Genomic DNA, 13,245 nt, shown 5'->3' with positions numbered 1-13,245 from the left:
GTAGTTTATTGATAAGTCTTCTATGTGGGACAGTGTCAAAAGCCTTACTAAAATCTAGATATGCAATGTCTACTGCACCGCCACCGTCTATTATTTTAGTCACCCAGTCAAAAAAATCTATAAGATGCTAATGAAATAATTTCCACTAATATGGCTAGGCTCCTAACACACCTATATATGTGTAAATGTAAAATACATATCAGTGTGTGTGTATATATATATATATATATATATATATATATATATATATATATATATATATATATATACCCCTATACAGAAGTTCAGATGTTTTGCCTGCCTCCAAAGAAACCAAAAAAATGCCAGCGCCAAAAAAAAAAAAAAATGCCCAGGTTTGTTCTTGCAGGCATTTTTTGGGGTTCTTTGGAGGTAGGCAAAACATCTGAACTTCTGTATAGGGGTATATATATATATATATATATATATATATACACACACACACACACACTGATATGTATATTACACTTACACATATATAGGTGTGTTGGAAGCCTAGCCATATTTGCAAATTATTTCATTAGCAAAAGTATAGTGTTCTGCTCCTTTCACACCTATATATGTGTATGGGTATATATACATATAAGTGTGTGATTTTATATACCCCTATACAGAAGTTCAGATGTTTTGCCTGCCTCCAAAGAACCCCAAAAAAAATGCCCAAAAAAATGCCAGCGCCAAAAAAAAAAAGCCCAGGTTTGTTCTTGCAGGCATTTTTTTGGGTTCTTTGGAGGCAGGCATGACATCTGAACTTCTGTATAGGGGTATATATACACACCTACACATATATAGGTGTTAAAGGAGCAGAACACTATACTTTTGCTAATTAAATCATTTGCACAAATATGGCTAGGCTCCCAACACACCTATATATGTGTAAGTGTAATATACATATCAGTGTGTGTGTATATATATACCCCTATCCAGAAGTTCAGATGTTTTGCCTGCCTCCAAAGAACCCAAAAAAATGCCCAAAAAAATGCCAGCGCCAAAAAAAAAAAAATGCCCAGGTTTGTTCTTGCAGGTATTTTTTTGGGCATTTTTTTGGGTTCTTTGGAGGCAGGCAAAACATCTGAACTTCTGTATAGGGGTATATATATATATACACACACACTGATATGTATATTACACTTACACATATATAGGTGTGTTGGGAGCCTAGCCATATTTGCAAATTATTTCATTAGCAAAAGTATAGTGTTCTGCTCCTTTAACACCTATATATGTGCAGGTGTATATATACAGACATGGGTGTGTATATATATCCCTATAGACATGTTCAGATATCATGCCTGACTCCAAACATGTCCTCAAAAAAGCACTAGCAACCCCTGCAGCATAAAGAATGCTGACGGGAGTGAAGCCATATTCCCGCTCTGAAGTGACACAAGAGAAACAATCTTTTCTCTATAGCGGTCACCCTGCTATGGAAGGGTTTTGTCACCCTTCCATAGCAGTCACTGTAAGTTAACCATACACTACACTACGGTCCCCTTACACTTAACAGTTTCCCTACAGAAACTGAATAAATAAAGCTAACTATAGTGAAAAAATAGCACCCTAACTACACTAGATATCCCTTTCCTCACACTAAAAATTGCTAAATGACACTTTGTAACACATTGTAACAGAACAGCATTCCACTCTCTTTCATGTCCCATATAAGAATGCTAGGATTTTGGCGGGGGCTATCTTATATACTGGGGGGCGTATTCACTAATGATTGGACTATGGACCCCCTAGTCACTCCAATCACATTCCTAGCATTCTCCTGCCCCTCAATTTGCTTTTACTGATGGTTCTGGTCCAATCACGGCTTTTAAAGCCCATTTCCTGAACCATTGCATTTTGGTCGGTTCTGGTTGCCGAATTCCGAACTTTTTGGGGAAAAAGTTCTAAATTCGGCCGAACCTCGAACAGCCAATGTTCGGGTCGAACCGATGGTCGACCCGAACCGTTCGAACATCCCTACTGTGCAGCTGTGGTGGCAGGCAGGCAAGCAGGCAGGGCGCTGCGGTGTCGTGTCGCTGAGGGCGGCTGAGGATGAGCTTGAACTTGAGGCCGAGGCCAGGCGCCACTTTCTCTCTACAGGCTTTAAACCCCACGGTGCTGGAGGGGGTGGGGGTGCAGAGGCGTACCTAGGGTCTCCAGCGCCCAGCTGTATCGGCATCCCCCCCCCCCCCCCAGAGAGAGAGGGGGTTCAAAAGAGAGAGAGAGGGGGTTTGACAGAGAGAGACGGGGGGGGGGGGGTTGACAGAGAAAAGGGCTGACAGAGAGAGAGAGAGGGGGGAAGGGGCTGACAGAGAGAGAGAGGGGGGAAAGGGGCTGACAAGGAGAGAGAGAGAGGGAAAGGGGCTGACAGGGAGAGAGAGAGGGGGAAAGGGGCTGACAGGGAGAGAGAGAGAGGGGGAGAAAGGGGATGACAGGGAGAGAGAGAGGGGGAAAGGGGCTGACACGGAGAGAGAGAGAAAGGGGCTGACAGAGAGAGAGAGAGAGAGAGAGAAATGGGCTGACACGGAGAGAGAGAGAGAGAAATGGGCTGACGCGGAGAGAGAGATGGGGGAAAGGGGCTGACACGGAGAGAGAGAGGGAAAGGGGCTGACACGGAGAGAGAGAGAGAGAGAGGGAAAGGGGCTGACACGGAGAGAGAGAGAGAGGGAAAGGGGCTGACATGGAGAGAGAGGGAGCTGACACAAAGAGAGAGGGAGCTGACACAGAGAGAGGCAAAGGGGGTGACAGGGAGAGAGGCAAAGGGGGTGACAGGGAGAGAGGCAAAGGGGGTGATGGGGTGACAGGGAGAGAGAGGGGGCTGACACGGAGAGGCAAAGGGGGTGACGGGGTGACAGGGAGAGAGAGGGGGCTGACACAGAGAGAGGCAAAGGGGGTGACAGGGAGAGAGAGGGGGCTGACATGGAGAGAGGCAAAGGGGTAGCAGGGAGAGAGGCAAGGGGGCTAACAGGGAGGGGGAGAGAGAGGGGGGTGACAGGGAGGGAGAGAGAGGGGGGTGACAGGGAGGGAGAGAGAGGAGGGTGACAGGGAGGCAGAGAGAGGAGGGTGACAGGGAGGCAGAGAGAGGGGGGTGACACAGAGAGAAAGAGAGGGGGGTGACACAGAGAGAGTGAGAGAGGGGGGTGACACAGAGAGAGAGATAGAGGGGGTGACACAGAGAGAGTGAGAGAGGGGGGTGACACGAAAGAGTGAGAGAGGGGGGTGACACGAAAGAGTGAGAGAGGGGGGTGACACGAAAGAGTGAGAGAGGGGGGTGACACGAAAGAGTGAGAGAGAGGGGGTGACACGAAAGAGTGAGAGAGAGGGGGTGACACGAAAGAGTGAGAGAGAGGGGGTGACACGAAAGAGTGAGAGAGGGGGTGACACGGAAGAGTGAGAGAGGGGGTGACACGGAAGAGTGAGAGAGGGGGTGACAGAGTGGGGGGGTGACGACGGTGACAGAGTGGGGGGGGGTGACGACAGGGACAGAGGGGGAGGGGTGATGACAGGGACAGAGGAGGGGGGAGACAGGGACAGAGGAGGGGGGAGACAGGGACAGAGGAGGGGGGAGACAGGGACAGAGGAGGGGGGAGACAGGGACAGAGGAGGGGGAAGACAGGGACAGAGGAGGGGGAAGACAGGGACAGAGGAGGGGGGAGAAAGGGACAGAGGAGGGGGGAGAAAGGGACAGAGGAGGGGGGAGACAGGGACAGAGGAGGGGGGGAGACAGGGACAGAGGAGGGGGAAGACAGGGACAGAGGAGGGGGGAGACAGGGACATGGGGGGGAGACAGGGACAGAGGAGGGGGGAGACAGGGACAGAGGAGGGGGGGAGACAGGGACAGAGGAGGGGGGGAGACAGGGACAGAGGAGGGGGGAGACAGGGACAGAGGAGGGGGGGAGACAGGGACAGAGGAGGGGGGAGACAGGGACAGGGGGGGGGAGGGTATGGAGGAGTAAGTCCGGTCACAGTTACTCAGTTCACAATGTAGCTGCCGGCTGCCTGAATTAAACTTTCCCGCCCACACATCTCCTTCACTTACAGCAGCATGGGCTGTACTGAGTGTGTGGGCGGACACAGGGAGAGAGAGAGAGGGGTGGGAGAAGGCAGAGCAGATGCAGCCTCTCCCATTCCTGCAGGGGGGGAGATGCTCACTGGAGAATGGAACACACACACATACACAGCCACAGCCTGAACGAAGGAGCCACACTGCCTGCTGCCAATCACTATGGAGGCAACTTCGGCCGGCGCCCCCCTTTTCAGCAGTTTGGAGGCACCTGGGTGCGGTGCACCCCGCTCAACCACCCAGGATCGGCCCTGAATCATCCTCACTCTCATATGGATCAGGGGGTATGATATTAAATCCCCCTGGACAGGCCCCGTCCATGGCGGCATCAGGCTCAGAATCAGATGAGACAGCCTGAGCAGGGGAAGGCGGGGGGACGCTTCCTCCTGGTCCTTTGCCCACACGCCACTTCCACCACACTAAGGACTGCAGGACCGCCATCAGTGCAAACATGGGAAGCTGAGGTTCTGAATGACCTGCCACCTCCAATAGGGGGGTCAGTGGGGGAGATGTGACCCTGAGGCTCTATAAGGAAAGGAAGACCTTGCAGTACAAAAACGATCTTTTGGCACCACTAAAGGATCTCCTCAAGGCTCAGGATACCTATCAGCAGAGAGAAAGAGATAACAGGGACCCCCAAAGACTCACTACCGACCAGAGGAGCACCTGAGAATTCAAACCGAACATCATCATGGACGCTATCCCTGTTCATATGTCCAGGGCACAGGAAGAGGAAACTAAAGAGGAAGAAGAGGAGCTTCGGCATCCCCAAGAGGCTTTAATTGTCTCCAGCATCTTCCAGACTGAGGGAAAATGGCCCCCGTGACATCACCTGGCTGCAAAAACATGGCCGCAGCCAGGTGATGTCACCTGATGGTGGCCAGACTAAGGGAAAATGGCCACCATCAACTACAAACACTGAGGCATGCTGCCATGATCTTTCCTGCACCCTCTGCAAGGCGAACCCCCCTGAAGGTAAGACACACGTTTAGGGGGGGGGGGAGACTCTGCACCATTCTCTGCACTGGGACCCCCTGCACTATACCCACACTGCAAACAGCAGGGCATGCACCTAGGGGTCTCCTACACTGGGACCCCTCCAGACTACCAGGGCAGGACACACACTATCCCAGGACCCTTACAGTGTGGGGATATCGGAGGAGACCCCAGGGGTCTCTGCTGCATTCTCAGCCCTGGGACCCCCACCAGACTCAAGGTCCAGACAGGCCAGGCAGGGGGGAATGGGAGTAGCGGAAGTCCAACCAAGTGAGGGATTTAGGGATGGGAGGAGGAAACCTGCAGGCAGGTCTGACCATCCCTGGAGGTTACCCGCGTTCACCCCAAAGAAAACCAGGGGGACTGTACTTACCCTTCAATGGTATGAGTAATGCTCCAGACAGAACTCCTCGCCACCGAAGTAGGGGAGCTGTCGGCCAAGGGACAGCTGCGATTCAGAGCCAAGCCTGGTGGTATGTAACCCTGCGAGACATTTAACTGTTGGGCCAGTCTCTGTCTGTGAGGCTATGTCGCGGCCGACCTAGCGCGTAGCTGCAGTCTGCACGCGCTCACTATCTGGGCTGGGGGGACCACTCGATCTAGATTATTCAGCCCAGCAATTGATTGTAGATCTCCCGAGAGAAAACCAAAAAGATGTAAGGAAGGAGAAAATTGCTAGGACCAGAGATCCCAGCTTGGAGCCTAGGTCCTTACTCCTGACTAGACAGATTAAAACTGATTACCTAGAGCAGAGAGGGGGGTAATAAACCAGCTGAGGATGGCCTATGGGCATAGCCAGGTGTTTTTTGTTCTGCCTAGTCCTTCTCCTGGAGGAGGCAATATAACCCACTAGTTATGATTTATGGAGCGCTGTGTCCGTCGATGAACGAAAGAGAAATTAAGTTTAGTAGATGTGTGCATCATAAAATGGATAAATACAAACATTTTTTAACAGGTACAATGTAAAACAGTTCAAATGCATATATTTCAAGCTTTTCAGCATTAGACTGCATCTCTCTTTTACTTACCTCAGCTAGCCTGTCCCCCAGGGCTTTGAGCATGATACTGTTGTAGTCATCCCCTTTAAGCTCATAAGCTTTGCTCAGGTCCTCCACACCAAAAATGGCTACAGCAAAAACACCCATGTAGTCACGTATTCCAGAATTCTGAGGGGCAATGAAGTCAGACAGACAATAATAGGGGTCCGTAGATGTAGAATCTTTCTCTGCCTAAAATACAGATAAAAAAAAAAAAAAAACCAACATATTAGTTATCATTATCACTAATTAATGTGGTTCTAGTGAAGGCAGAGTTTTTTTCCCCTAATGTACTCTCTGAATTAGCTTCTGTATGCAGCTCCTCTCCCAGGCACCCCTTATACTTACCTCAGCAAAATCTTGATCCAGCACTCTGCCTGAAGCAGCAGCTGTCTCTGCTCCCTCTCTCCTGACTGGCTATGCATGCAACAGTGGTATCCATGGGCTCATATTACTGTGAATCACAGCCTGTGAAGAGACAGCAGGGGCCTGTAAGAGGTGCCACCATATCAAGTGGCTTGCTATGGGGGCACTCAGAATAGGGGAGGAGCCAGAAGCGCAGGCGGGGGACCCATGAAGAGGAGAATTAGGGCTGCTATGTGCAAAACCATTGCACAGAACAGGTAAGTAGAACATGTTTTTTTTTTAAACTACCTTTAGAATCTTTTATATATCTTGCAGATGCAGATAAAGATGCAAACAAAACAATAAACCAAAACCATGTTTGCTATATCTAAAGCACTGCAGCACATTTATATAACTTTTCTCATACAGCACACCAATACAAAACACAGCACCCGGGGATCTAAATCTTCCTGTGGTAGTTTTCTCCCTTTTGTTTTGACAATGTGGAGAACCCAGAAACAGTAGTTAGTCTATGTAGCCAGCACAGGTAAGAGTTTCAATACGTCAGTAGGTGATGGAGTCCACCAAAAATGAAATATTTTGTTTTCTGTACTCAGATCCCAGAATTCAACAAATAACAGATCTGGTAGACTGCACCTTCTCAGGGAATGTTGGAACAATATGCACTGCTCAAAAAAATTAAAGGAACACATCAGATCTCAGTGGGGAAAAATATCATGCTGGATATCTATACTGATATGGACTGGGAAATGTGCTAGGAACAAAAGGATGCCATATTGTTTGATGGAAATGAAAATTATCAACCTATAGAGGGCGGAATTCAAAGACACAATGAAAATGAAAGTGAAAAAATTATGCAGGAGGCTTGCCATTTTGCTGAAATTACATTGCAGCAACTCAGAATGGTTCTTCGTAGTTTGTATGGCCCCCACGTGCTTGTATGCATGCATTACATCAGAGCATGCTTCTAATGAGATGACAAAAAGGTGTCCTGGGGTATTTCCTCCCAGACCTTGATCAGGGCATCACTGAACTTCTGAACAGACTGAGGTGCAACCTGCATGATAAAAATTGCAGCCCTAAATAAATGAAGTTCAAAGTAAGTCATTAAAAAAATGATCCATTTAGTGCTTGAACACTAAAGTGCATGGTGGCAGATAAAAAAAAAATTCCATTGAAGTAATATCCAAAGAAATGTGATTCTTTAAATATATCAACAGCAAAAAAACTACGGCAGAGCATATTGCACACATAATTAGCGATGATGTGGGGATGGTTACAGAGGACACTGAAAAAGCAACCGTGCTGAATGCTTTTTTCTCGTCAGTCTTTACACAGGAAACGGAGGGGTACACTGACCATGACTGTATGGTTAGTAGTAATATACAGGACTTGCCACTATGGCTAACAGAGGGTGAAATCAGGGAAAGGCTGGATAAACTTAACACAAACAAATCACCAGGCCCGGATGGCGTACATCCGAGAGTACTCAAGGAACTCAGTAAAGTTATTTCCAGACCACTGTTCCTGATCTTTGCTGACAGTATTAGGACAGGAGATGTACCAGGGGATTGGAAGAAAGCTAACGTGATTCCGATATTCAAAAAGGGCCAGAGGCATATCCTGGGAAATTATAGGCCTGTCAGTTTGACATCAATAGTATGTAAACTTCTGGAGGGGATGATAAGGGACTATATCGTAGAGTTTGCTAAAGACAACAACATCATCAGCAATCAGCACGGGTTTACAAATGGGCGTTCTTGTCAAACCAATCTCTTAACATTCTACGAGGAGGTGAGCTGTGAGCTAGATAGGGGGAGACCAGTGGATGTGGTGTACTTGGATTTCGCTAAGGCGTTTGATACAGTTCCCCACAAGTGCTTAATTTATAAAATAAGGTCTGCAGGTATCGACAGCAGGGTTTGCTCTTGGATACGGAATTGGCTTAAAGGGCGTGTCCAAAGGGTGGTAATAAACAGCGCATACTCAGACTGGTCTGAGGTTGTAAGCGGGGTGCCCCAGGGCTCAGTCCTGGGACCAACCTTGTTCAATTTATTCATAAACAACATTGAGGTCGGGATCAGTAGTTCAATATCAGTTTTTGCAGATGACACAAAATTGGCCAGGGCAATAACTGCAGAGCATGAAGCAGATATCCTACAGAATAACCTGGACAAAATTACAGAGTGGGCAACGACATGGCAAATGAGGTTTAACGTGGAGAAGTGTAAGGTTTTGCACTTGGGGACTAAAAACATAAAAACACAATACACTTTAGGAGGGGAACCCTTGGGGGGAATCAAAAATGGAGAAGGATCTGGGAGTCTTGGTTGATGATAGATTAGGCAACAGCATGCAATGTCAAGTGGCAGCTGCCAAAGCCAGCAGAATATTAGCATGCATAAAGAAAGGGATGTATTCCAGAGATAAGACTATAATCCTTCCACTTTATAAAACTCTGGTCCGACCGCATCTGGAGTATTCTATCCAGTTCTGGTCGCCAGTCCTCAGGAGGGATGTGTTGGAGCTGGAGAGAGTCCAGAGAAGGGCAACTAAACTAATTAGGGGATTGGAGGACCTTGACTATGAAGAGCGTCTACAATTGCTCGATTTATTCTCCCTGGAGAAGAGACGTCTGAGGGGGGACATGATAGCAATTTATAAATATCTTAATGGGGATCCCAGCTTAGAAAAAAAGCTGTTCATTCGAAGGGATTGCATGAGGACTCAAGGGCATACAATGCGATTAGAGGAGAAGCGTTTTAACCTCAGGCAACGTGGGGGGTTCTTTACTGTTAGGGCTACAAGATTGTGGAATTCTCTACCACAAGAGGTGGTTTCTGCGGGTAGTATGGTGGCTTTCAAAAGACTCTTAGACTTACATCTCAAGGATCAGAACATTCAGGGGTATGTGAGATGATTACAGCCACACACACCTACACACAGGTTGAACTGGATGGACTATTGTCTTTATTCAACCTCACCTACTATGTAACTATGTAACTATGTTTGGGTGAATATCCACCTGGTGCACCTCCACTGTGATAACAGGACGTGAGCTTACCAGATCTCCACGTTTTAGGAGTCTAGACAAGCATTTAAATATTGATCCAGTACTCAAAGCAAATCCCTCAGTGGTTAGACAGGAAAGGAAGATAAAATTTATAAAAATATACTGCACTAGGCAACAGCTAATTTCTAAAAAGGTAAGAAAAAGCAGATGACATAAAATCGTTGAATGTTTACAAAAGATCAAAATAATAGTGATAAAGCAGGTGCAGCGCTGAACAGTTTCAAAAGAACACACATCCAAGAAGGGAAAACAAATGACGTTTTCTGATAGTACGCTATAGAGACCACCACCGACACTCAATTCCACAGCCGCTTACCAATTAGCATAGACCCGCACCACAAAGGTCTATGGAAGCAGTAGATCATTAATAGGTACTGGCAGCACTGGAATCCTGACGGCTTGTCACCACAGTATTCATCTCCAGTAGCCAAAGAGGCACTCAGCGCGGTAGTAGAATGCGCCCGCACAGGGAAAGGAGGAACCTGACCCTGGATTGAATAAGCCTGAACAACCTTCTGCCTGATCCACTTCAAAATGGTCACAGCAGACGCAGCCAAACCTATGTGAGGACCTTTCGTAAGGACAAAGAGTCAGATTTCCTAAATGACTCAGTAACCATCATATGAACTCTTATCGCCCGATTCACATCCAAAGAATGCAAGGCAATTTCCTTGGGATGCTTAGGCGTAGGACATAAGGAAGGCAACACAATGTCTTCATTGAGATGAAAATCCGACACCACCTTAGGGAGAAAAGACGAATTAGGTCGGAGAACCACTTTATCCCTATGGATCACCAAATAAGGCGAACGACAGGGCAGTGCCGCCAATGCAGATACTCTGCAAGCAGAAAGTAATAGCCACCAGGAAGGCAACCTCCTGCAACAAGGAAAGCAGAGAAATCTCCCTAATATTCTCAAAAGGACGCTTTTGAAGAACAGACAAAACCAGATTGAGATCCCACTGAGGCAACAGGGATCTCCTTGGAGGAGCCAGATGACGCACCCCCTGAATAAAAGTGCGAATCAAGCTATTAGCCAACAGACGATGGAAGTAAATAGCCAAGGCCAACATTTGGCCCTTGATATTGCCCAAAGCCAACCACTATTCAACCCCTTTCTGTAAAAAGACCAAAACCCTAGCTATAGAAAACAAGCGAGGGTGCAGCTGCAGCAATTCACACCATGAAATGTATGATTTCAACGTACAATGATAGATCTTCCTAGAGGTCGACTTCTTGGCCTTCAAAAGGGTAGGAATCACAGAGTTAGAAAGGCCTCTATCCCTTAACACCTTGCTTTCAACAGTCAAGCCGTTAAAGCCAGCGACTGTAAAGCAGGATGGAAGATCGGTCCCCTGAGACAGCAGATCTTCCCACAGAGGAAGTCTCCATGGGGGATCTATGACCAGTCTTAGCAGGTCTGCATACCAAGACCGCCAAGGCCAGTCTGATGCCACCAGAACGACCGTAATGCCTTCCACCGCCACTCGGCGAAGGAACATCGGCAGAAGTATGAGCGGGGGGGAAAGGCATAAATCAGCCGATACTGGCTCCAAGGAGCCACCAGGGCGTCTGTCACAGGATCCTGAGACCTGGCCACAAACCGCCAGACTTTACTGTTGAGGCAAGACGCAAACAGATCCACCTCTGGCGTCCTCCACCGAGCACACAGGAGATGAAACACCTCCGGATGAAGGGACCATTCCCCTTGATCCAACACCTGATGACTCAGGTAATCCACTTGCCAATTCTCCACTGCCAGGATGTGGACAGTGGAAAGAGCAGGAACATTAGCTTCCGCCCAAACCAAAATTTCGGCCATCTCCATGGCCGCCAGGGCACTCTTGGTGCCCCCTTGATGATTGATATAAGCCACAGCCGTAGCATTGTCCGACTGTATCCAAACCGGAGAATAGCGTGACTGGCTCGTCCAGTGGAACAGGCAGAGTTTGATCACTCTGAGCACCAGAATGTTGATCGGCAAGGATGACTCTTCTGATGCCCAAGTCCCATTGGCACAGAGCTTCACCAGCACTCCACCCCAGCCGGACAGGCTGGCATCCGTGGTGACCACTGTCCAGAACAGCGGCAGGAAGGACTTTCCTTGACACAGAGCCGGAAACTGTATCCACCAGGATAGGGTCAACTTCGTGACTCAACCTAATCTTCTGGTCCAATGACCAGGGTCCTTGGTCAATTTAGCCAGAATCTCTTTCTGCAGAGACCTGTAATGAGACTGAGCATATGGGACCGCTTTGAAGGTCGACACCATTAGACCCAGGGCCCTCATGCAGGCACGCAGGGAGGACTGATCGGTTTCCATCAGCAACCTGATCGCCCCTTTGCAACTTCTGAAGCTTTTCCAAAAGGACAAAGACCCTCGCTAGAGCGGAGTGGAGAGTCAGCCCCAGATAGGTGACCCGTACGGATGGCGTCAGAGCAGATTTCTTGAAATTGATCATCCACCCGAATTCTTGAAGGGTCTGAACTGCAATAGAGATGTTGTCATACAGATCCGAATGAGTGTCTGCTCGCAACAGGGGATCGTCCAGATATCCCAAAATTGAGATTCCTCTCTGATGTAACAAGGCCAGCACAGGGGCCAGGACCTTGGTAAAAACTCTGGGAGTGGAGGCGAGACCAAAAGGTAACGCCACAAATTGAAAGTGCTCCTCTGTCACCGCAAAGCGGAGGAATCACTGATGTCCCTCGAATATAGGGGCATGGAGATATGCATCCTTGATATCGATGGAGGCCAAGAAATCCCCCTGATTCAAGGACGCCACCACTGACCGAATGGACTCCATTCAAAACTTCTGCACCCACACAAAGCAGTTCAGAGCCTTGAGATCCAGGATTGGACGCACCTTGCCCTCCTTTCTGGGCACAGTGAACAGGTTTGAATAGAAACCTTAAGAGCGTTCCTGTGGAGGAACCGGCATGATCACTCCTTGAGCTAGGAGGTCCTGCACAGCTTCCAAAAGATCATTCAAATGCTCTGGAGACAGATAAAGATTCGACTGAAAAAACCTGTCCCCTGGCCGGGACCAAAATTCAATTTCGTACCCGGAACAAATCAGTTTGCGAACCCATTTGTCTTGAACGAAGGAGGTCCAGGGTTCCTGAAAGAAGCGCAGACGTTCCCCCACCCCAGACTCGAGTGAGGGCGCCCCTTCATGCTGAAGAGGACTTGTCTGCAGCTGCGGACTGACTTGTCTCGGGCTTCCCCAGGGCTTTTTAGCCCCTCCAGAAGCTCTAAAAACCATCTATGAGCAGTAAAGGAAGGACCCCGCATAGCACGGGCATTTTAACTTTGGAGGATTGAGGAAGAAAAGTACTCTTCCCGCTAGTCAGACCCTTGATCAACTCATCAAGTGAGTCGCCAAACAAATGCTCTCCCAGAAAAGGGAGATCCGTCAAGGCTTTCTTGGAAGCTTGGTCATCCGACCAGTTCTGCAGCCAAACCATGCGCCTTAGGGCAATCCCCACGGCCGAAACTCTGGTCACCAGGGGAGCCGCATCCAGGGACACTTTTCACAGGAACACCAGGGCCTGGGCCATCTGGTCCAAAAGTTCCATTAGTTCTGGGGGAACTACATCAGGGTCCAAGTTCCCTTTCAGAACCCTAATCCATTCCGTAACTGTCTGTGATACCAACACAGACACAAAGACCGGTTTCAAGATGGAACCCACCAACATGT

General features: G+C 48.5%; 1 protein-coding gene across 1 annotated transcript in view; it reads right to left on the bottom strand.

Annotated features, from left to right (window-relative positions):
* The window catches only part of MTR (5-methyltetrahydrofolate-homocysteine methyltransferase), a 1,642,758-nt gene that overhangs the window by 148,326 nt on the left and 1,481,187 nt on the right, over positions 1-13,245 (bottom strand). Inside the window, exon 30 of the mRNA XM_082249226.1 lies at positions 6,097-6,297. Coding sequence (XP_082105352.1) covers positions 6,097-6,297 — 201 coding nt within the window. The remainder of the gene's footprint in view (positions 1-6,096; positions 6,298-13,245) is intronic.

Source organism: Pelophylax lessonae, assembly GCF_965119305.1.
Source record: "Pelophylax lessonae genome assembly, chromosome: 3".
NCBI lineage: Eukaryota > Metazoa > Chordata > Amphibia > Anura > Ranidae > Pelophylax > Pelophylax lessonae.
Note: the sequence above shows the minus strand (reverse complement) of the source record. Positions and strands in the feature narration are given on the sequence as shown.